We start from the raw sequence: 26706 nt of genomic DNA on the forward strand, positions 1-26706 counted from the left end.
TGCCAATTGACTTATTTAGCTGATGCTGAAGATTGAAAATATGGCAGGTTTAACAGCAAGGTATGATCAAATGAAAATCGAACACTATACCTTTTAGCATGCTTTTCAAAATAAAAAAAAAACAGTATCTAAAAATCTTCAATAACATTGTTATACATGTATTTGATTGATTTAATCATTAGATTATAATCTTATGTATATCTTTCTCAATGGAGTCTTTTCATTTATGATTTTATACTATTTTGTTTTCTGTTTTCACTTAAAAAATTGCAAACTGTATTATTTCAAATACCATTTATATGAACTAGAAAATGTATGCTAATACCACTATCAGATATAACAGCAATCATATTCTTTAAGGACTATGATAATAGTGAATTTTTAAATTCATATTGATTTTTCATATTGTTATAGCACATTTACTCTTCACATGAATGTTCTGGCATTAGTAAATTATCATTTTCAAAATCTGTGTATTATTTTATTGTAAACTTCACTCGGACACTTCTTTCCATTTCAACGTTTTAATTATGAAGATACGAGCACAGGAAAAAATAATTACGAATACATTATTCCGTACCTTATTTTTACAGGATAGGAAGACATTTCCTAAAATTGAGAAAACCGTATATAAGACACAACCTTAGACATTTTTCATACATTAAGACGTTTAAGGACATTTTTACCAAAAAAGGTACCGGTATGTATTTTACATTATTATCAAGATACTGTTCTATCTTTTTTTACACACACTAAAGCCTTCCTTTAAATAAAACTATTAGTTCATGCCTTACGTAGCACTATGATTTCTATATCAGATGCATTTTGAACACCGATGGAGTTCAAGAATTGATTTTTTTATAGTCATAAATTTTGAATGCAATCTAAAAAAATCAGGAAAAAAGGTTATTATTACTGTCAAACAGACGATATCAGCAGAATTCATCATATCATGTTAAAGGTGTTAATCTTGTCATAGCGAAATTTAAGATGGCATAATGGCATAGGAAAATTCAGATATGGAGCCACGAACAAACATTTCAAATATGACCACCAAATAATAGATGACTGCCATGATAATATATACATACAACAATTTACTGAGGAAGCCTACCAATATGAGTTGGCTATGATCATGATGATTTCAAGTAAGGTATTAAATGAAAGTCCGTGGTAAACATGTTAAGCTTTTGAAATGTTATCAGGGGTTTTGAGCTTCGTTGTTCATAATCAATATCCCAATTGAAATATAAACCCTAACCAATAAAAAATTGACAAATCGCTAAAATTTTCAATTCATTGTAAACAATAACCAAAATATAATAAACAATATTATTTGATGATTTTAAGTGATTATTGAAATATAAATGCAATATTCGATAACAAAAATTTAAGCTCTGAATTTTAAATATGATGTGTGTTTAAAATATTAAGCGTAAATGAAATAAATTTTAAGATTTCCAGATTATATAAAAATCACATCCTTTTGCTTTTGATGACCATTCCGCTTTAGGTAAAACAGTTCGGTTGATTTATATTATAAAAATAATGTATACACTCTATAAATATATTTATGTAAATCGGATGATTACTACACATTTTGAAAACGTCAACTCTTCCTCATACAAATTTCAACCCGAAAAGGCGAAAACAAACAATTTTCTTAAATTCAGTTACACTTATCTCATTTTTATCAAAAGACGATGGTATTTCATAAACTATAATCTTTACTAGGTTTTGTAATGAAAACGGACAAGATATTGTATGAACCATATCGATGTAGCATTTGTATTTATAACAAGAACACATATATATATACATGGCCAGCGAAAGCTCTTTTTTTGAGAGGCCAGGTGGTCGTGTGGTCTAGCGGGACGGCTGCAGTGCAGGCGATTTGGTGTCACGATATCACAGTAGCATGGGTTCGAATCCCGGCGAGGGAAGAACCAAAAATTTGCGAAAGCAAATTTACAGATCTAACATTGTTGGGTTGATGTTTAGACGAGTTGTATATACATTATGTACACAGCCATGTATCAACATCATTGATGGCGATCCGATGGATACATCTGTTGTAGAGTTGTCACTGACTCAGACGTACTTATGAATATAATTATTTTCTGTGACTGTATATTACATTAATTTGTAGGATCCTTTTATTATAGATAAATTAGCTGATCTGTAACAATAACATCTTCATGCCTTATATATCATGTACTGTAGTACGCCGCTAGATTAAAACTGACGTGGAAAGGTTACACATGGCCAGCGAAAGCTCTTTTTTTTGAAAGCCCAGGTGGTCGTGTGGTCTAGCGGGACGGCTGCAGTGCAGGCGATTTGGTGTCACGATATCACAGTAGCATGGGTTCGAATCCCGGCGAGGGAAGAACCAAAAATTTGCGAAAGCAAATTTACAGATCTAACACTGTTGGGTTGATGTTTAGACGAGTTGTATATACATTATGTACACAGCCATGTATCACCATCATTGATGGCGATCCGATGGATACATCTGTTGTAGAGTTGTCACTGACTCAGACGTACTTATAATATAATTATTTTCTGTGACTGTATATTATTAGTACATTAATTTGTAGGATCCTTTACTATAGATAATTTAGCTGATCTGTAACAATAACATCTTGATGCCTTATATATCATGTACTGTAGTACGCCGCTAGATTAAAACTGACGTGGAAAGGTAACATATGGCCACCGAAAGCTCTTTTTTTGAGAGCCCAGGTGGTCGTGTGGTCTAGCGGGACGGCTGCAGTGCAGGCGATTTGGTGTCACGATATCACAGAAGCATGGGTTCGAATCTCGGCGAGGGAAGAACCAAAAATTTGCGAAAGCAAATTTACAGATCTAACATTGTTGGGTTGATGTTTAGACGAGTTGTATATACATTATGTACACAGCCATGTATCACCATCATTGATGGCGATCCGATGGATACATCTGTTGTAGGGTTGTCACTGACTCAGACGTACTTATGAATATAATTATTTTCTGTGACTGTATCTTACATTAATTTGTAGGATCCTTTACTTTAGATAATTTAGCTGATCTGTAACAATAACATCTTCATGCCTTATATATCATGTACTGTAGTACGCCGCTAGATTAAAACTGACGTGGAAAGGTTACACATGGCCAGCGAAAGCTCTTTTTTTTGAGAGCCCAGGTGGTCGTGTGGTCTAGCGGGACGGCTGCAGTGCAGGCGATTTGGTGTCACGATATCACAGAAGCATGGGTTCGAATCTCGGCGAGGGAAGAACCAAAAATTTGCGAAAGCAAATTTACAGATCTAACATTGTTGGGTTGATGTTTAGACGAGTTGTATATACATTATGTACACAGCCATGTATCACCATCATTGATGGCGATCCGATGGATACATCTGTTGTAGAGTTGTCACTGACTCAGACGTACTTATAATATAATTATTTTCTGTGACTGTATATTATTAGTACATTAATTTGTAGGATCCTTTACTATAGATAATTTAGCTGATCTGTAACAATAACATCTTGATGCCTTATATATCATGTACTGTAGTACGCCGCTAGATTAAAACTGACGTGGAAAGGTAACATATGGCCACCGAAAGCTCTTTTTTTGAGAGCCCAGGTGGTCGTGTGGTCTAGCGGGACGGCTGCAGTGCAGGCGATTTGGTGTCACGATATCACAGAAGCATGGGTTCGAATCTCGGCGAGGGAAGAACCAAAAATTTGCGAAAGCAAATTTACAGATCTAACATTGTTGGGTTGATGTTTAGACGAGTTGTATATACATTATGTACACAGCCATGTATCACCATCATTGATGGCGATCCGATGGATACATCTGTTGTAGGGTTGTCACTGACTCAGACGTACTTATGAATATAATTATTTTCTGTGACTGTATCTTACATTAATTTGTAGGATCCTTTACTTTAGATAATTTAGCTGATCTGTAACAATAACATCTTCATGCCTTATATATCATGTACTGTAGTACGCCGCTAGATTAAAACTGACGTGGAAAGGTTACACATGGCCAGCGAAAGCTCTTTTTTTTTGAGAGCCCAGGTGGTCGTGTGGTCTAGCGGGACGGCTGCAGTGCAGGCGATTTGGTGTCACGATATCACAGAAGCATGGGTTCGAATCTCGGCGAGGGAAGAACCAAAAATTTGCGAAAGCAAATTTACAGATCTAACATTGTTGGGTTGATGTTTAGACGAGTTGTATTTTTTTTTTCTGTGACGCATTAAATTTATATTAGGATCCATTTTGTAACATCTTGTGATCAATTTTATTTGGCAATCGCCAATGGCAGTCAGCAGGGTTAAAGAACATCAGTTGTTCGACCTGTTAGTCAAATGCGTTTTGTTTAAATATACTTTTTCACTCTTTTGGTCTTTTGGAAAATGTTGTTTGTGCTGTTTTTAGACCCTTCTACAACGAAATTTGTTTGACATGCACACGTATAAAAACTGCGGTTTTTATCCAACGCAGTCATAGGTTTGAACGTAGTTTTCAATTTAGACTCGTTTATATTTTTTGTTTGGGCATGTATCATATTTTCCCTCCGGTTTATATGATCCGTTCATCCTATATATTGACTCTTAAAATTCAAGAGTTAATCTAAAAATGAGGGTACTTTCTCTAAAAATGAGGGTACTTTTTATATGGCCTTCCAAATACCGTTTCGATCCCTAACATCACTGAAGAGACATTTATTGTCGAAATCCGGATATGGTGTACTAAAGAAATATTGACACCGAATGTTTGTGGCACAACATCCTGTCCACAAGTTAACATTTTTTTTTTTCTGTGACGCATTAAATTTATATTAGGATCCATTTTGTAACATCTTGTGATCAATTTTATTTGGCAATCGCCAATGGCAGTCAGCAGGGTTAAAGAACATCAGTTGTTCGACCTGTTAGTCAAATGCGTTTTGTTTAAATATACTTCTTCACTCTTTTGGTCTTTTGGAAAATGTTGTTTGTGCTGTTTTTAGACCCTTCTACAACGAAATTTGTTTGACATGCACACGTATAAAAACTGCGGTTTTTATCCAACGCAGTCATAGGTTTGAACGTAGTTTTCAATTTAGACTCGTTTATATTTTTTGTTTGGGCATGTATCATATTTTCCCTCCGGTTTATATGATCCGTTCATCCTATATATTGACTCTTAAAATTCAAGAGTTAATCTAAAAATGAGGGTACTTTCTCTAAAAATGAGGGTACTTTTTATATGGCCTTCCAAATACCGTTTCGATCCCTAACATCACTGAAGAGACATTTATTGTCGAAATCCGGATATGGTGTACTAAAGAAATATTGACACCGAATGTTTGTGGCACAACATCCTGTCCACAAGATAACATTTTTTTTTTTTCTGTGACGCATTAAATTTATATTAGGATCCATTTTACAAATTAATGTAAGATACAGTCACAGAAAATAATTATATTCATAAGTACGTCTGAGTCAGTGACAACCCTACAACAGATGTATCCATCGGATCGCCATCAATGATGGTGATACATGGCTGTGTACATAATGTATATACAACTCGTCTAAACATCAACCCAACAATGTTAGATCTGTAAATTTGCTTTCGCAAATTTTTGGTTCTTCCCTCGCCGAGATTCGAACCCATGCTTCTGTGATATCGTGACACCAAATCGCCTGCACTGCAGCCGTCCCGCTAGACCACACGACCACCTGGGCTCTCAAAAAAAGAGCTTTCGGTGGCCATATGTTACCTTTCCACGTCAGTTTTAATCTAGCGGCGTACTACAGTACATGATATATAAGGCATGAAGATGAAGAGTCAGTGACAACCCTACAACAGATATATATATGATCTGTTCATCCTATATATTGACTCTTAAAATTCAAGAGTTAATCTAAAAATGAGGGTACTTTCTCTAAAAATGAGGGTACTTTTTATATGGCCTTCCAAATACCGTTTCGATCCCTAACATCACTGAAGAGACATTTATTGTCGAAATCCGGATATGGTGTACTAAGGAAATATTGACACCGAATGTTTGTGGCACAACATCCTGTCCACAAGTTAACAATTTTTTCTTTCTTTCTGTGACGTATTAAATTTATATTAAGATCCATTTTGTTACATCTTGTGATCAATTTTATTTGGCAATCGCCAATGGAAGTCAGCAGGGTTAAAGAACATCTGTTGTTCGACCTGTTAGTCAAATGCGTTTTGTTTAAATGTACTTTTTCACTCTTTTGGTCTTTTGGAAAATGTTGTTTGTGCTGTTTTTAGACCCTTCTACAACGAAATTTGTTTGTCATGCACACGTATAAAAATTGCGGTTTTTATCCAACGCAGTCGTAGGTTTGAACGTAGTTTTCAATTTAGACTCGTTTATATTTTTTGTTTGGGCATGTATCATATTTTCCCTCCGGTTTACATGATCCGTTCATCCTATATATTGACTCTTAAAATTCAAGAGTTAATCTAAAAATGAGGGTACTTTCTCTAAAAATTTGTAAGGGTTCCGCGGAACCCAGTGTCTCGCCTACTTTTGCTGTAAATCCCAGGCTCAACAAAAATGAGGAAAAAAAAATCTATAAAAATATTCCTCTTGATACTATCTTATGATTGTAAGAAGCTTCTGTCCAAGTTTGGTAAAAATCTAGGATAGTTAATGAATCTATTAAATGTTTTGAAAACTTTAACTGCAGACTGTATGTAATGTTAACTGGAAGAAAATCTAAGTCCATTTAAAAGTAAAATATAGAAAAAATGGAGTTATCTTTTTACAAAATGTACTTCTGGATACTATCTTATGATCATAAATAAGCTTCTATCAAAGTTTGGTACAAACCCAGGATATTTTAAGAAAGTTAATTAAATTTAAAAACTTGAACCACAGAGTGAATGTAATGTTTCACCACAAAAAAAATAAGTCCATTTAAAAGTAAAATATGGAAAAAATGAATTAATTTTTTAACAAAATTTACTTCTGGATACTATCTTATGATCATAAACAAGCTTCTGTCCAAGTTTGGTACAAACCCAGGATAGTTTAAGAAAGTTATTAAAATCCTGAAAACTTTAACCACAGAGTGAATGTTATGTTTCCCCCCAGAAAAAAAACTAAGTCCATTTATAAGTAAAATACAGAAAAAATGGAATTTTATTTTTACAAAATATACTTCTGGATACTATCTTATGATCATAAACAGGTTTCTGTCTGAGTTTGGTACAAACCCAGGATAGTTTAAGAAAGTTATTAAAATTCTAAAAACTTTAACCACAGAGTGAATGTTATGTTTCCCGCAGAAAAAACTAAGTCCATTTATAAGTAAAATACGGAAAAAGTGGAATTTTATTTTTACAAAATTTACTTCTGGATACTATCTTATGATCATAAACAAGCTTCTGTCCAAGTTTGGTAGAAATCCAGTATAGTTTAAGAAAGAAATTAAAATTTCAAAAACTTTAACCACAGAGTGAATATTTGTGGACGCCGCCGACGACGACACCGACGACGACGGAAAGTAGGATCGCTTAGTCTCGCTTTTTCGACTAAAGTCGAAGGCTCGACAAAAATCAGGGTACTTTTTATATGGCCTTCCAAATACCGTTTCGATCCCTAACATCACTGAAGAGACATTTATTGTCGAAATCCGGATATGGTGTACTAAAGAAATATTGACACCGAATGTTTGTGGCACAACATCCTGTCCACAAGTTAACAATTTTTTTTTCTTTCTGTGACGTATTAAATTTATATTAAGATCCATTTTGTTACATCTTGTGATCAATTTTATTTGGCAATCGCCAATGGCAGTCAGCAGGGTTAAAGAACATCAGTTGTTCGACCTGTTAGTCAAATGCGTTTTGTTTAAATATACTTTTTCACTCTTTTGATCTTTTGGAAAATGTTGTTTGTGCTGTTTTTAGACCCTTCTACAACGAAATTTGTTTGACATGCACACGTATAAAAATTGCGGTTTTTATCCAACGCAGTCGTAGGTTTGAACGTAGTTTTCAATTTAGACTCGTATAGAGAGCCCAGATGGTCGTGTGGTCTAGCGGGACGGCTGCAGTGCAGGCGATTTGGTGTCACGATATCACAGTAGCATGGGTTCGAATCCCGGCGAGGGAAGAACCAAAGATTTGCGAAAGCAAATTTACAGATCTAACTTTGTTGGGTTGATGTTTAGACGAGTTGTATATATACATATATATATATATATATATAAAGAAACCTAAACTGTTATTTTTTTTCATAAAATAATAGTTAGTTGCAATGCTATTAACATACATTAATCAATTAGACCAATGCATTGAACTATAATCTAACATTACACACTTAAGGGCATACGATATAGTTTTGATGCCGTATTTCCATATAGACTATTTTTACCTGATTAAATCAAATATGTAATAAAATAATCTACCTTCATGGGCTACTTTTTGAGTAAAATGAGGTCAAAATTTTGTAAATTTGCACTAAATTCGGATTTGTGGCCGTATTTTTCGTTTCGAAAGATAGACATAGCTTTTTTGTTTTAAAAGATAAACACAAAAGTATCCTAAAAATGTATGCATTTTTTTATCCAGAAATAACTCATATTCGTCAAATGTTCATGAATGTAGAAAAAACAGCATTTTTTGCTGTATATCTATCAAATTTTAAAAAAAATGCACTATTTACGTTTTTGTGAAAATTGGCACTTATTATCTTCTTGCATATATAATCAAACCAAATGGCATTTTCAAAAGAGGGGTCCAGGAACTCATTTTTAAGTTAAATCAGTTTAAATGATGAAAATCAGCAGAAAACTGCATCTTTTCCCGATAAGTCACCGTTTCACGTCGCGAAAATAACAATTTACATTAGCAACGTCATTACCTCCCCTGTAACTGTATCGTATGCCCTTTGGATGAATTTGGCTACTTATTTTAGGCATGTTTGACATATAGCTCTGCAACTGTTTCGGTACTTATACATGTTCGGATTTCAAATGTTTGGCTTTGGGCGTTCTTGATGATGGTCAATCCAGAAAAGCGCTTCGGACGGAAGAAATCATTAATCGTGTGGTTTTCAATTGTATACACATTTTTATGGAAATAATCATATCATGAGACTTATTAGGATAATGTATGTCATTAATGCAAAGCCCTGATTCTTTGTCTATCAATATTTTATTTTAGATTGGTCCTCTTACATTTCAGAAGCTCTTTAATATTTGTATTTTTCAAACAAGGAGTATTACCATAAACACAAACTAGTAAAATGCGCATAATGTACATAGCACTACAAATATTGGCTTATATGTTATTACTACCATTATATATAATGAAGACGGAAGAAATAAAACATTTCCAAATGATTCCAAATATCTTATTTCTATTATGTTGATCAATGCATTTTTATTGTAGCATATTTACCCGACGATATCTAGTCGGAACTTAACATGTACTTGTGATTTGTTTTCAAACCGGTATGATACAAATAAACAAAAAAATATTGAAATGTTCAGGACTTTATTTAATCTGTATTTGGGTAAGATGATGCAAGCATACGATTTTTAAAGCGTTTTACACTTTGAGAAGCAAGTTAATTTTAACTACTTAATTAAAGTATTGTGTAAAAACGTTAATTATGAGCTATGAAAGTGAAGTGGCTCGGGCATCTTTCTGAGGAAGTTTAAAAAAAATTCAAAGAAATATTTTTTACAGTGGGTAACCTTTCATTAGTCTTCACTATTTTATAGATTAACAACTTTTGGTTATATTCATAATTTAGAATCTTCATTGAAGGTGGAGCACGAATGCAAAGTTAGTTAATTACATTGATGTGTCATATGTATGCAAGAGTGACGTTCCTTTGTATCATGTGCCGATTCGAAAAATAAGTTATGCGAGTATTGTCTCCCTTTAACAGGTTCATTATTTTATAATTAAGTATAGGTTTCTGATATAATTTTGAATAATTACAAAATGTATCAATTCAATATATTTCAGTTTTAGTTATTGGTGTATCAAAAACATTGATGTACAACTATAATTTAATAAATTTGAAACCTTTAAAATGATTCCATACCAATATAAAGAACCGTTCATCATTTTTGAAAAAAGTCTATTTTAATCCCGCTACAAATGTTTGCACCTGTCCTAAGTCAGGAATTTGATGTACAGTAGTTGTCGTTTGTTTATGTAATTTATACGTGTTTCTCGTTTCTCGTTTTTTATATAGATTAGACCGTTGGTTTTCCCGTTTGAATGCTTTTACACGTCTAGTATTTTTAGGGCCCTTTATAGCTTGTTGTTCGGTGTGAGCCAAGCTCCGTGTTGAAGGCCGTACATTGACCTATAATGGTTTACTTTAATGTTTGTTATTTAGACGGAGAGTTGTTTCATTGGCACTCATACCACATCTTCTTATATCTATCTATAAATGAAAGACGAATTATTTATCTCCTCTTTATGATAGATTGATGGATTGAAATTAACCAGAGTTGTCTAATATTAATCACAGAGAGGGACTATCAAGCAATTTTTAATTGTAGCGTATTTAATGTTAAAACATTTCTTCACTATTAACGAATGTTACTGTTAACATATGTAAGGACTTTGTAAGTTAAATGTACAAATTGTGTTAGATATTATGAATTGTTATTACAATAGATTAATATGCTAGTTATTGTCCTTCCTTTCTCACTACTGATATCAGAAAATTAAAACAGCAGCAGTATATATATATACAACTCGTCTAAACAATAACCCAACAATGTTAGATCTGTAAATTTGCTTTCGCAAATTTTTTGTTCTTCCCTCGCCGGGATTCGAACCCATGCTACTGAGATATCATGACACCAAATCGCCTGCACTGCAGCCGTCCCGCTAGACCACACGACCACCTGGGCTATATATATATATATATATACCGCTGTTCGAAAGTCATATATCGATTTGGAGAAAACAAACTATAACCGCGAGAAACTAAAAAGGAAAAGAATTGAACAACAGAAACACCGACGAGCAACACAAATAAACGCCAATATACACGGGCTATTAGATAAAATCTGCCTTATCCTGATTAATACAGAACATTTAAAAAAAAACTTTGGGCTTAACCTGGTTTTATGGCCAGCCAAACATTGCAAAAGATGAAAAGTCTGAAAAGACCAATATTTGTCTGAATTAGCATGCAAATGTACTCGAATTCTTTCTTATTTCCATTTATATTTTGAAATCGGCAAAAAGGTATGAATTTGTCTCATAAAGTTCTTGATTCGAGAGTATTAACATTGTTTAAAAATTTCTTGACACTTTCTGTATCATCCGATAAGAGACTTGACCAGTCTCGACCAATTTTTGGCTGTCTAATATTTGTCCCGATCAGTGTTGAAATATTCTTGAAAATGTCTGAATATGTCTTGCAGCATTCTTTACAGTCTTCAAGTTGTCTGAATATCTATCTCGACAAATCATTGAGGGACTTAAAGATGTCTTGACACCATCTCCCGCACCATACATGTAGTTTCTTTTGCTGTTATATTCTAATTTGCATCATCGCTAAACAGAACTTAAAAGAATATTATAAAACCCCATATTTTGGTTCAAATTGTTTATCAACTATATTAACATTGCATAGTATGCATGAATAATGAAATATGTCTACAGTATGATTAATTTTATTCATTTAGCAATTATTTGTTAGATTCATGATCAATACAAAGTCTTGTAATAATTGACAAAGCCACATTTAAATTGGATTATATCAATATACACACATTTGCATTTGTTGATATTTAAATTTTATACTTGTAAAAACATATTTATTTACAAAAATCTATAATTAAAAAAATATTTACACTTTAGACCGGTGGTTTTCCCGTTTGATGGTTTAACACTAGTAATGTTGGGGCCCTTTATAGCTTTTTGTTCGGTGTGAGCCAAGGCTCCGTGTTGAAGGCCGTACATTGACCTATAATGGTTTACTTTTATAAATTGTTATTTGGATGCAGAGTTGTCTCAGGCCGTCTTCACACCAAACGCCGTGTATAGAAAACTGAAGGACGCCTCCGGGTGCGGGAATTTCTCGCTACATTGAAGACCTGTTGGTGACCTTCTGCTGTTGTTTTTTATTTGGTCAGGTTGTTGTCTCTTTGACACATTCCCCATTTCCATTCTCAATTTTATGTTTACATTTGTTTTAATGTAATGTACACTAGTTTCACATTAAATTTGTTCACATCTATACACCTCTTGTTTAGCTACCTGTACATAAGATTTGTTCACACTTGTAAGGACTTGTAAACTATATGTCATTAAAACATTTATTAAGTAGAACCGAATTCAAATTTTCAAACAACTTTTTTAGCAGTTAGGTAACGACCATTGACTTAAAAAAAACCAGGGGTGGATGGTTTTTTCCACAATTTGATTTTAAAATAATCGGGCCATACAGATGATAATAATGAAAAAAGTTTCCCCATACATATAGTGTTAAATATTGAATTGGTACCATCGACAAAAAAGTATATATAAACTTTCGCGCGAGAAAGAATTCTGACTCAGACCCCCCCCCCCCCCCTCCCTTTTTGAAAAAAAAAAAGTAAAGTGGTTGCTCCTTTTAAAAAGTCTGTTTGTATGATTTGCAGTAGTTTAAAGATGTTTCGATTACGCATTAAAAGCGTAGGCTGCATCAGCGTGCTTACAGAGTATTTTGCAAAGAGAGGAGCTAGTTTTTTTTTATTATTTCAAATGGTATTTTAACGGATCTGAGATACTACACAAACAAACAATTAACCTCACCCTTTTTTCAGTAATGTATTTATGAGTGAATCGTTCTTTGAGTAAATACTAGTGGCAAATATTTCTGTCAGTGTGTACGTCCAGTCGATTCGGGAAGACCTTTTCAAATGAATTATGTGTTCGGCAATGACGATGGATGAGTCTTGATAAGAGGTTAATAAGGCTACGTCAAGTGTTTTTTATAACAAATAAATATATCAAGTTTAGACAAATATTTCTGTAAAGAACTTTATTAATAAGTGTTATAAGTATCAATTTTATATAAAAATCGTTTCATTTTTAAATATACATGGAACATTAAAGTTCTGAATACCTAGTTTTGTGTACACTTAGCCTTCACAAGGCCTACACGGACCATCGACTGCATGTTGACAAAAAAGGATTTATTGAGATTCCAGCATAAGATAAAAAAAATAAAAAAATAAATAAAAACATTAAAAAACATTCACTTCAAAAAACAATTGGATAACAAAACAACATGACTACATGTTAACATTGAGTTTTATCAATGGGAACGTAATTATGTTTAGTTTATGTGTGAGTTACACTAACACAACACCGATTTTAGGTCAATGTGAACACGGCCTCATTGGCACTCACACCACATCTTCCTATATCTACTTACTTTTATTTTGTTATAATAAGTGTAACTAGAAACAACAGTATATTATATAAAGAGAAAAACAGATACAGTAATAGCAGATACAATGTATATTGATCAAGATTTGTAGAACTCAGAATTGTCAAGCCATTTTAAAACACAATTCAAAATGTTTAGAATATGTAATGCCATACTGAGAAAAAATAAGACTGTCGAAAATCTGGCGAGTTAGTGAAATCTCCTGCATACTTCAAATTACTATTCTATTATGTCCGATTGTAGTCGTTCTTCTTACTATCAATACTTGCGGTTTTGTGTTATGCTCGATTTACTTTTTTCAAAGTTCAATGTTAATCTTAAGTTGATGAACGTATCATATAAGCCAGTCATATACACGACAGCTAAATTGTTTTTACGATACTGATACATCTTTTCAGTTATAACAACTGTTGCTGCTGGTTGCATTGCGACTTCAATAGCTGGATACGTGGTATATACGAAAAAACAAGTATGTTTCTATGTGATAAATCATATACTTCGACGTACAACTTTGACATTGTTTTGTATTGCATATGTTAGTATATAGTAAAGTTACCTTTAATTCATGATGCAGTTATTTGCATCAACTAATAACATCAAAGTTCTGTAATCATTTCATATCTGATGACATTAGGTAAGTTAATATGTCGAAGAAACTATTAATGCATGTATTTGTTACATACGGTATTGTTCTTGCGAAGAAGGTCTTAAAGATAATCTGTATATAATATTATTAACCATGTTTTCTCCAACCTAAAAAAAAGGAAAACAAATTATCAAATTGTACATGGTAAGTTTTCCTAAATTTAAAAAATATGAAATCACAGAATAAACTGCGTGACTGGTTGGCATTATTAAAAAGTGCATACAAGTAGATTATAACTATGACCAGTTGTTTTTCTTTGTTGACATATATAATTATATTTTTTTAATATGCTTGTGCAATGTAGAAATATGATGGATGATATTTCATATCATACCTTTATGTTACGGCATGGCTAAATGAAAATAATATCGAAGACCAAAAATCATTTAGAGTAAACATTTCCTATTTTTTTTTTCAATATCTTAATTCTTTTTGTCTTATTAACATACACATGCGTATTCGTTTTATTTTTACGATTTTGCAACTGGAATGAGACCTTAAAACGGCCTCTATATTCAAACGTAAGCGACAATTCACTAGTGTCAATAGTATAAAGCCTGAGGCAAAATCAAGACGTTACTGATATAAACTAGCACAACCGGTGAAATGATCATCCATTTTTAGTTGACAAATTTCATTTTTTGTATGATTTAAAAAACATATGCTGCAAAAAATATGCTAAAGACGAACATATATACAAGTTTTACATTTTTAATCTTTCCACAATTCCGGAAAAAAAGAGAGACATCGTTATATGCACTTCTGTTATTTTTAAATCTTCAAAACAATAGATAGAGCATGTTTTAGTTGAAATATCAATTTTTATACTAAAGAAAATGCGAAATTTCATTGATTAAAAAAGGTGGTCGTTTCTGATGTTATGAAAATGAGTAAGATTTGAGTACAGGATATTTAATGGATGCAATTTCAGTAACCCACTGAGTTAACGATACATCTGCTTGTCTAAAATATACAAAACATAGTTTTTACTACAAATTGATAAGGTTTGATATAAGTATTATCTAGTCGTCTTGCGGATGCGACGCCATACCCATTTGTTTTTTCAAAAACGGTTGTTTGACTATATACAGTTATATTGTTTTGTTATCCAATTATTTTCTGATGTGAATGTTTTTTAATGTTTTGATTTGTTTTTTATTTTGATCTTATGCTGGAATCTCAATAAATTGTATCCTGATTTAAATGTTTTTAATTTAATATCTTACATATAGAACTATTCAGATGGGTGCACTTCAAAGGCAACGTTCCAAAACACAAACAACAAGGTATATACGTTTAATATTAAACTCTAGTTCACTCAACTATGTAACCATTTTCTACATATAGTTGATTATGTAATTGACTGAATGAACTGCAAAATGTGAACTAAAACAAATAGTATATAATTCTAAACAAAATGATTTCGAATAATTCATTCTAAATACAGTTTGATACCAATTATTCTTATTGAATATACACAAAGCAAATGCCTAATATTTGATAATGTGTGTGAGTTTTAATTTAACCCGACGTATGAGCGTTATTTAATTCGAGGACTTCTTTATAAAGGTCTTTTTCAGTTAAGTTGATTTTACCAGGTTGTTGTTTATCGTTAATATTTTTGTCTATTATCTAAAAGAAGAAAGGAAACATGACATGTCTTTTCAGGCCTTAAATATATGCAACAGTTGTTTACCACTGTTCATGGGTCATACATCAATTGAGAAAAAACAAATGCAGATTGCAAACTGAAACCGAGTAAAAAAAAACAACAAAGGCAAAACAGAAACGCTGAATTGAATAAAAAAAACAGACGTCACACTATATAGAAACGAGCAGTTTTATAACAACCGCCATATTCCTGATTGTGTACAGAAAATTTTAAGAAAAAACCTGGGTTTATAGCTTCATGTAGCAAAACCTCCTGCATATATCATGTATATGGAAATGTTAAAAAAACTTGCTTAAATAACAACACTACGGGACAGAAATACAGCACATTAACAAGCAAGAACACTCATCAGAAGGAGACGCAAAAAATAAACGAACATAAATAGTCAATACAAAATATAATCCGCAGAATAATCACAAACATCTTCCATATCATAAACGACAGACAGCACGATACATCAAAAACACTGACGTATTTTTGTAACAAATACTGATCTTGAAATTGACACATGTATTTTTAAATAAAATAAAAATACTAGTCAAAACAAATATCATGCTAATGACGGTATTGAAAGACTGTTTTATCATTAACATATTATCCAAACGAAACCGGAACCACAACAGAAACAAAAAATAGATACATGTATGTTGGATCTATAAATTATTACCGAGACACGTCGTAAAGCAATTCAAATTCCCACTCGGCAAAACAGTCATATTCGGGTTATAGGTCACATTCGGTACTTACAGACGATGTAGATGTTAAACCAAAATTAAAAATGTCATGTTAATTTAGACACAGACACACCATATAAATCAACAAATGTGTTATGGTGTCAGAAAATTTACCGAGTGTAATTTTGATTCTTTCCTTAAAATTCTGATAGAGCAATTTCAGCGTAAGGAACACACTCCTGTATATAAAGTCTGTATAGTGTGAACATGCACGTGCATAACGTATTCATTGGAAATTGTTACTGCTGAAGAATGGACAATTGATAATTTGGAAGATAAAATTATCCCGTTTTAATACATTTTAGTGTGAAGTCGACCATCTATGTCAATATTGTTTATCTTTTTTGTATCAGTACTGACTGAAATATGAATTATTCATTGATAGGACACCATCAATATATCTGAAAGTAAAACTAGAGAATTTTGCAAGGTGCCATTTATTTTTGTCTTTTAGAAGGGTGCAAAGGAAGGCTCTGAATGAATTCTGCCTCATACTAGTACAAACACGAGTTGGCTAGAAGTGATACACTATAAGTACCCACTGGATTACCGACTGTTAAAATGTATTATTGAAAACCCAATGGTGGCCTTCGGTTGATTTTTCCATTTTGTTCGGGCTACTTTCCCTTTGACACATGCCCTGTTTACATTCGCCATAATGACGTTATTTCAATGACACCGTTATCAAATTGCCTTAATAGGTAAAAGCATTTTCATGAAAGGTTTCATTAGGTAGGATGGAAAAGAAACCATTAGTTGTGCATTATAATTATTTCATTTTTATCTAATTTGCAGGGCCAAATAAGTATAACATGTATAAGATTGTATTTCCATCTCTTATTTCAATATTTAGGTTTAATTATTTTTTTGATACGTTAAATGAATCTTCAGCGGATATTCACCGTGTCTCGTATACCTAATTGTTTGCAATAATTCTTTAAAACAATGAGTGAGTTATTTTCGTTTTTTACATCATGATCTTCGAGAGAGAGGGATGGTACAATGAAAAAGCTTGAGCATTGAAATGCTATGGAAAAAATTACGACAGAAATTTTGATACCAGGTTTCGGGTTGTATTTATGTTCTCTCTGTGACAGGGGTCGAAATAAGCGGTGGTCCGATGGTCCAAGACCAGTAGAATAACGTCGGACCAGTATATTTTGTCAGCTGGTGGTCCGGCAGACCAGTAGAATTTTGTCCATTAAAATCACTGATTGCATAGCAATCTCTGTTTGTTTATTAAAAAAAAAATACTTCCGAAATCAATAACACCGTACTGGGAGGTACTAAGTATTACAATTGACCAAGTTAATTTATATCTCGGGTGAACGTCCATGTCTAAACATTCATCATTGTTTTATTTTCTGAAAACTTTTATTCTTGTTTTTTTGGGGGGTTCCTTGCTGACTTCTTTAAGAGCAGCCACTTCAACAAATTAAGTATTTTATTTTGTTTCTTGCCAGAGAAACAGTTATTACGTAGTGCATTTCTCTTTAAGACAATAAACACCAAATTTAAAATTTGGCAACGGCTCTATCCTGAAAAGATTTTTACAGTGTCATGTATTACTTTTTTGGACAATTGATATTAAAAAGAATATCGGCTCTAACTCGAAAAATTGACACTTCTAATTTGAGTGGGTCTGTGATTGAGTTTGACAGTTTCAAACATACATCTGTTTTACTTTTTCAAACCTGACCAAAACACTAGTGTACCTAAAATGTAAGGCCAAAAAATGTTTTTCATGTAATCTCACAACTTACTTTCATTTTTTAGCATTACATATAAATGAAACAAATACAAGTTACACACTGTCCATACTACATGTTCGGACTCTTCTGTCATTATATCACATTTAAATGTATGTTAATATTCTCAAGTTAGGCGTTTTTTATTACATATACGCCAAAATTACAAATGATATTATATTTTGGGACCCCTTTTAAGTTAGTTTTTATATTGTGTATTCTAGTTAGAGTTTGAAACCTACCCAAGAGGAAAAATTATTGGTGAGGTGAATATTGAGGTAGGACCTACTGGGTAAGTATATTAACAACGAATACAATGGCTAATGTACAAAATGCTTGTGTTTCTCAGTTGAGAAAATAACTTGATATCGTCATCAGAAGCACCCAGTGAACAACATAAGATAATGCGAAATAAACATACATTATTCCATACCCGGAAATTAAGTTTTGAATTAAAATGATAATGAACAATATAAACCATTGTGTTCACCTAATTTCCCCTTCGAGTGTGGATTATTCAAACAATTATATGGATATCAAGTTATATGACCATCGACGCCTTTTCTCTATGTCAACTGCTATATATCAATTCGAAGTTTTTGAACATGGTTTAACGACAACAATGTTCTTCCACTTTAATTACCTAAAAGAGTTGTATGATTGAAACATAATATGAATGAAACATAATTTGAATGAAACATAAACATATACTACTGTATATGCCTTTTGGTGTTACCTCGAAAAAAATCGTGTTGCTCATCGTTCATTTTTGCTATAACCTTTGTCTATATGTTTCTTTGTTACGTATATGACGTGGCTCTGTACTTCTGCATCCCGTCATTGTGTTATGGTTCTATCGTAAATTTGTGTATTCTTGTCCTTTATTTTTGCTAATATGCTTGGCATGTATGCCTTTTTGTGCTTCTTTGTCACATATTTGTATGTTTGTTTAGTGATTAAGATTATAACACTATGTTGATTCCTGTAATTTTGATATCTTCACCTATTATGTCTGATTGTTTTGTTCATGCATAGTTGTCAATATAATGGAATTTGATGCGACTGTCATACACGTGAGAGGTTTAACTAGCTATAACAGCAGGTTCAATCCACCACTTTCTACGGAAAAAAAGATGTCTGTACCAAGTCAAGAGTATGACAGTTGTTATCCATTCGTTTGATGTGTTTGAGCTTTTGATTTTGCCGTTTGATATGAGACTTTCCGTTTTGAATGTTCCTAAGAATTTTGCATGTTTTTGTAATTTTACTTTTTATTATCATGATTTTTCTACCGATGAGTGATAACTATATAAAATTTAGGTGGTTCAGCTCTTTAACATATTTTTCATGTTTTATCCACGTCCAATATTCTCCTAGAATTCAATCCGTAATAGAAATTTAGGAATGCAACTGTTTGCATGGTCGTATTCAAATCAACATTCGCAGATCATAATAATCCAATAAAACTATACAAAAAAGTAAAAATAACACAAATTCCGAATTCCAAGGTAAATTCATATGGGAAAGTCTCTTATCAAACCGGAAAATCAAAAGCTAAAAACACATAAAACGAAAAAAAAATGGTCGGACTTCTGACGTGATACAAGCATTTCCTTGTGTAAAAACTAGCGGATTAAAACTTGTTTAAAAGCTAGCTTAACTTTATTCTATCACCGAAAACAGAATTAAAATTTAAACGGTAGTTTGGATTTGAACAGGTGTTTTAAGACTAATAATAACAAATCTTGAGTCTATGTTTAGTCTCTCAATTAATTTCAAACTGATTTAATACTGTTAAACGTAATCAAACCAGCAACACACTGAATTGTTTGAAATACAACTGAACAAGTACTGGAACTAGTGCTAGCAAAATGTATGAACAGTACTGCTTTTACAACAAGAACATACATGCAAATTTACTTTCTGATGAAGTGTTTAATGTTTTGAGTTTTCTTTAATCTTTGACGTGATATCGAAATAAGACGATTCTAGCATACTAGGACACACTCGCGAAATCGCGGGCATTTACAACTTGTAACCTGTTGTAGGACGAATTTTTGTAAAATATTGTTTGTCGAGAGAATTTTCGAAATGGTATCAAAAGCCTCCCATTTTCAAAAGTCCGTTATGTTGTCCCTTTCTGTTCAACTAGTAACAAATATATATACTAGTTCAGTAATAATAAACGCCATACTAAACTCCAAATTGTACACAAGAAAATAAAATTAAAAATAACACAAGACTAACAAAGGCCTGAGGCTCCTGACTAAGGATAGGCGCAAAAATGCGGCCGAATTAAACATGTTTATTAGATCTCAACCCTCCTCCTATACATCTAGCCAATGTAGAAAAGTAAACCCATAACAATACGCACATTCCAATTCAGTTCAAGAGAAGTTCAAGTCTGATGTCAGAAGATATAACCCCAAAAAATAAACAAAATGACAATAATACATAAATAACAACGGATAATTAGCAGTTAACTGACATGCCAGCTCCACACTATAATTAAACTGATTGAAAGATTATGTCTTCATCATATGAATATCAGCCACTATCCTTCCCGTAAGGAGTTTAGTAGCATACCATCATAACAAATATGAGAAGAACATAAACTGTGTCATGCCAACAACTGATTAAATATATGTGTTTAGTTCCGATGCAAAACCCCTATAAGTGAATCAATATTAACGCCTAAATATGCAGTTTATAATGACCTGACAACAGTATCGTACCTATATCCTTTCATAATAAGTCTATTTAAAGGTTCTGTTAGCTTCTTATGTGGATACTGACATTTTTATGCTTTATACAGAATATTTCCATAAACAATTGGATGTGAAATACCTGAACATATAAGACGTCTGCATGTTGAGCTATGCATTTTTTGGTAAAGGTCTAATTAAATTGAAAATTTTTCACCGCTTCAAACATGAAATAAAGGTTACTGCTTATAAACCATTGTTATTGTAATTTATTGTAAAGTAATATGCTTCTAGGACAATCCATAAGTGATTTTCTTTTGAGAGCCCTATTAACATGCCAATTGTAGGATTTGAATCATGTATAAATGACTAAGGCTAATTCCTACCCTACTTTCAATTTGGCCAAATCACTACTTTCACTTTCAACAATACATCTTTTCCTCAGTATGTATATTAATGAAATTTATCCTGCTGAACTTACTTTAAATAAAGCTAATACTAACAATGACCACTGCCCTTTCCTCGATCTTGATATCTATATCACTAACGGAAAGCTGAATACTAAAATTTATGATAAAAGGGATGATTTTTCATTTCCTATCGTTAATTATCCGTTTTTAGATGGTGACGTTCCCTTGTCACCATCTTACGGTGTTTATATATCTCAACTTGTACGATTCGGTCGTGTATGTAACAATGTTTTAGATTTTAACGAGAGAAATTTATGTATTACTGAAAAAGTATTACACCAGGGTTTTCGATATCACAAACTAGTCAAAACATTTACTAAATTTTATCATCGGTATAAAGACATAATTCGTAAATATAGCTCAACATGCAGACTTCTTATACGTTCTGGTATTTCACATCCATTTTTTTATGGAAATATTCTGTATAAAGCACAAAGGTGTCAGTATTCACCTCAGAAACTTACAAAACCTTTGAATAGACTTATTAAGAAGAGATATAATTACGATACTGTTGTCAAGTCATTAAAGATTGCATATTTTGGCGTTAATATTGAGTCACTGATAAGGTCTTTGCGTCGGAACTAAACACATTTATTCTAAAAACAGTTGTTGGCATGACACGGGTTATGTTCTTCTCATATATGTTATGATGGTATGATACTAAACCCCTAACGGGAAGGATTGTGCCTGATGTTCATATGATGAAATCATAATCTTTCAGTCAGTTTAATTGAAGTCTGGAGCTGGCATGTCAGTTAACTGCTAGTAGTCTGTTGTTTTTTATGTATTATTGTCATTTTGTTTATTTTCTTTGGTTACATCTTCTGACATCAGACTCGGACTTCTCTTGAACTGAATTTTAGTGTGCGTATTGTTATGCGTTTACTTTTCTACATTGGTTAGAGGTATAGGGGGAGGGTTGAGATCTCACAAACATGTTTAACCCCGCCGCATTTTTGCGCCTGTCCCAAGTCAGGAGCCTCTGGCATTTGTTAGTCTTGTATTATTTTATTTTTAGTTTCTTGTGTACAATTTGGAAATTAGTATGGCGTTCATTATCACTGAACTAGTATATATTTGTTTAGGGGCCAGCTGAAGGACGCCTCCGGGTGCGGGAATTTCTCGCTACATTGAAGACCTGTTGGTGACCTTCTGCTGTTGTTTTTATTTGGTCGGGTTGTTGTCTCTTTGACACATTCCCCATTTCCATTCTCAATTTTATCTTTTCCTCATGTTTACTTATTTTAATTTATATGCAACTGACATGACCCCTTAAATAGTAAGCTTTAAAAGAAAACAGTTGACAGAATACCCGATATTATAATTTGGAACTATATTCCACGGCGATCACTTCTATAATTATATACAGTCTCTATATGTCATAGTAGTATAATCATAGTATACAAGTAGATAAACGCGAGAAAAAAAATGTCCTGTCTCCGAGTATTTATGAAAATCATGTGCAAGTTTTAAACAGGAAGTCTTATCCATGACTAAAATTCGTTCTGATGACGGAAACAATATCCGTACGCCTCTTTTTCTCACAAAATAACTCAATCTGAATATTTACAAGAATGGATGACGCATGCGACTATGCATGGCACCTATATGACACAAAGGCAGAATGATTAATTAAGTTGGAAGGAAGAGAAGCGACACACAAAATGAGGTGTTCTCGTTTAAAAGTAAAAGTGATGTTACTTCATTATTTATCTTCTTGATTTCATTGAACAAGAATGTACTGCAGATCGACCGAGTTTCTAAAGGTGCACTCATGAAAATGTACTCGATGTACTTTTATCGCGAAGATTAATAATAAAAAAAACCATCTAATTTATCTACTTTAAAGATGTATAATTACGTATTTTCATATATTTTGTGTGTTGATTATTTTGTTTGCAGAACTACAGTAGAATGTCGCACTGACTTAGATAATGGGACAAATCATGAAAAGTTTTTTGAAAGCTTCAAAAACGACAAATACAAATTCATTCGACAGAATAAACACAATCCTAAGGTATGGTACTTTAATCTAAAACAATATGAATACATGTAGCATGCACAATTTAAAGAAAGAGAGGCGATAGACACAATACGTATATATTCAAACGCATAAGTTGAAAAATTGGAAAACACCATGCCTAAAAAAGAGGACCAACAGACACACAAGAATACACACAACTTTTGATCTTGACAGTGTTATCTATGTTTGGGAAATTAACTGTAAATATTTTTCAAAACCATTTGTTTTATATGATGTTTGGACTTACATTCACGAATAAGGAATAAGCCAAACAATGACAATTATTCTGAGCTTGATTAAAGTTGACAAAAAAACTAGAGAAAAAACCCAAATATATTAATTGATGTCAGATAAACTAAAAATCAACGAATTATGTTGCCTTAATGTCATTTACAAAAAAGAAGAGATTGTAGCAATTCAAAATATTATTATAACATCAGCGTATCACGTGAATGAATACTAATTTAGTATTTTGTAATTCCAAAGAAATAAAAAGCGACTACCAAGCTAAGACGCAATTATTTGATAAAATCTATAAATTAAATGCAAAAATTAAAAAAACATCCTCTAATTATAAAATCCAAATGTTCACTTATGTAACAGGAATCGAATTCATTTAAGAAGTAATAAATGATCAAATACACGGTAGGTATAGTGTCCGGCTAGGATCGTGGTTTTTCGAGTGATTTGATCGGGATTTGTCTAGTGTAACCACTTTTTGTCGAGTGATTATGATAAAAAATGTAAACAAACAGACTTCCTTTCTGACAAGGCGTGATAAAGACGCTTGAGTTTAACATACAATAGTATGCAAGGTGTGTTAGTATTAAAAATAAAAATAGATTATCAATCCGATATTATTTTTTTGTTAAAAAAGTTAAATTAAGCCTTAAACTGCTTTTATTCCAAAATAAAAATGAAGCCAATTTATACACATACTAATGCAAATGTCGATGAAAATACATACATGGAATCCTTATATCATTAGAAATACAGATACTTTACAAAAAATCTTATTATTGCATTGAAAATGTTGAAAACGACATTTTGAGACTAAATTCATTTCGAGAGCAGTCCGTTTTTTTTTCGAGTGTGTCCGTTTTTTGTCGAGTGATTATACAAATTTCCTATAGCTTAAAATGATAAATGTCAGTGCATTTTTGTTTAAAAACAATAAAAAAACAGTTCAAGTTATGTTATTTGTAAGACACGAAACCAATGCATTCATCAGATTGATTATGGTGTACGACGATAAAACTGTTTCTCTAATTTTCATGCTATTTTCACATTTTCTGACCGGTGTGAGAAAAATGTTTCTAATCTGTAGTGAAAAATCTCGGCAAATGATTGGTTGAAATTTAATTGTGATGTCAAATTTTCTTGTTTTCTTCTGCATTTTCTTGTTGTGACGTCATAAAAAAAGGTGACTTCACATCAACAGTACACAACTTTCCTCAAATCTTTGAAAATAAAGGATACAAATCATTAGAGAAATAGATTCCACCACTGTAACTCGTGTATTATGATATTTCTCCACTCTCGGCAGTTAAATTTTAACTATTTAAAAAGCTCGGCAAAGCCTCGCGCTTTAAATATTAAAATTAAGCATTTTTCTAATTCGTCTATGCTGTCCAGTATGTTTCTTACTACGTTTTTAGGTAACCAGCTGCGTAATCAACGTTAACTAGCCACCAAAGTTTCGCCATAACTTCTAAAAGCACTATAAAAATATTGCCTTTAAAACTGTAAAATCACCCCTTTTTGAATCATCTGGCCCAAAAACGGTCGAGTGAGATTTTCCAATCACTTGCCGTTCGTCGCTGTCCATCTTCGGCGTCCGTTAACTTTTACGAACATTATTTCCTCTGAATCTACTAGACAAAGTTCATTGTAGATAGAGATACATGTGCTTTGTTTAATATGCACTGCAGCTTATAAACCAAGATGAGCGACACAGGCTCTTTAGAGCCTCTAGTTTTTTTTTTTAATTCAATAACTCGGAAAAAACGTAAAATCTAAAATTATAAAATCCGAAAAGGAGGATACCGCAATAGAAATTCTCCGTAAATTAATGTTAATTGGTTACAGCGTTTTTGAATTATTTTCCGACTTGCTGAATACGGACGGACAACGGTTTACCATAATACGTCCCGTATAAAACGTTGGGTTCACCACAAAAAATATTATCAGCTGTGACAACAAAAGAACCATGAAATGCATGCAGTTGAAAAGATTACGATTCCCTTGCACTATGTCCTAAAGACCTTTTTATAAAAGATCCAATGATTTCTAGTTTAATACTGAAAAGTTATGGTAGAATGTTTTCCGAATAGAATATTAATTGAAAACGGTTAATTTTTATCATCGAAGTTATATTGTTTTGGTATTGTTGGGAAGATATGATTTTGTTATTTACTTGATTACAGTTATAAGCTTGGAAAAAATATTTTTTTAAGTCAAGAGTATCTGTTTTTTTATCACCATTTTGCTTTGTAAAGACCAGGACCATTTGTTTAAAAACCCGGACGATTTCACACTTGCTCTCGAAAAATCCTGGACAATAATAAACACGTATTTTTATTGTTAGAAACAAGGACATTGTGCTTCTTTGTTGATTAAAACATTTATAGTAATCAGAATAAGTTGGATGGTCATGAAACAACTATAATTTATAATTACGAATTAGCAGTTCATTGACCTTATCGCATATTTTTTAACTCGAAAAGCCTGAACTACACTCGAACAAATGGACCGAATCACTCGAAAAACCACGATCATAGCCGGACATTATACCTACCGTGAAATATGGGGGAAATGAACTCACAATGTATCTAATAATAATTTATATTTATAATTGTATTTCCAGGTAACCTACAATAAAGAAACTGACATCAGTACAATCGGATTCTATCTTTTAGACATTAATGAATAACAAAATGCTTATTCTAAAGAATCTTTGAACACTGAATTCATAACAAGTCGTGAATGTTCTACGAGGAAGTAACTTTTAGCATAGTAAATACAAGCTATTTATACATTTCATGATTTATGAAGTGCATAGTGCATTTCGTCCAAATCTCAATACTACGTCTCATCAGTTTTTATAGAAAAGGTTCAAATTCAATTTCGAATAGTTTCGAGGCGTTAATTGTTTCTCTTTATTAGCCTGAAAAATAATTTTGTATAATCCTTCTGTATTAGTCCTGGTCTACGTATGTATTGACCTGTAGATACAAAAAAGATTGTTTTGTTGTCCCGTTTGATTCTT

General features: G+C 32.5%; 1 protein-coding gene across 1 annotated transcript; it reads left to right on the forward strand.

Annotated features, from left to right (window-relative positions):
• On the forward strand, positions 1 to 26439 carry LOC134683999 (uncharacterized). The gene is made up of 7 exons (XM_063543298.1): positions 1 to 60; positions 594 to 700; positions 13839 to 13909; positions 15319 to 15372; positions 18465 to 18532; positions 23318 to 23432; positions 26305 to 26439. Exons 1-7 carry the CDS (start codon positions 23 to 25, stop codon positions 26368 to 26370), a joined length of 519 nt encoding a protein of 172 aa, XP_063399368.1. The 5' UTR covers positions 1 to 22; the 3' UTR covers positions 26371 to 26439.
• The last annotated feature ends 267 nt before the right edge of the window (positions 26440 to 26706 follow it).

Source organism: Mytilus trossulus, chromosome 9 (assembly GCF_036588685.1).
Source record: "Mytilus trossulus isolate FHL-02 chromosome 9, PNRI_Mtr1.1.1.hap1, whole genome shotgun sequence".
Classification (NCBI taxonomy): Eukaryota; Metazoa; Mollusca; class Bivalvia; order Mytilida; family Mytilidae; genus Mytilus; species Mytilus trossulus.

What these genes read in the sequence shown, in the direction of transcription:
- LOC134683999 (XM_063543298.1), top strand. Translation starts at nt 23, where the DNA reads ATGCTGAAGATTGAAAATATGGCAGGTTTAACAGCAAG. An exon ending in ATTGAGGTAGGACCTACTGG is followed by an intron (nt 18,533 to 23,317) that starts GTAAGTATATTA and finishes TTTTGTTTGCAG; the next exon opens with AACTACAGTAGAATGTCGCA. An exon ending in AGAATAAACACAATCCTAAG is followed by an intron (nt 23,433 to 26,304) that starts GTATGGTACTTT and finishes TTGTATTTCCAG; the next exon opens with GTAACCTACAATAAAGAAAC.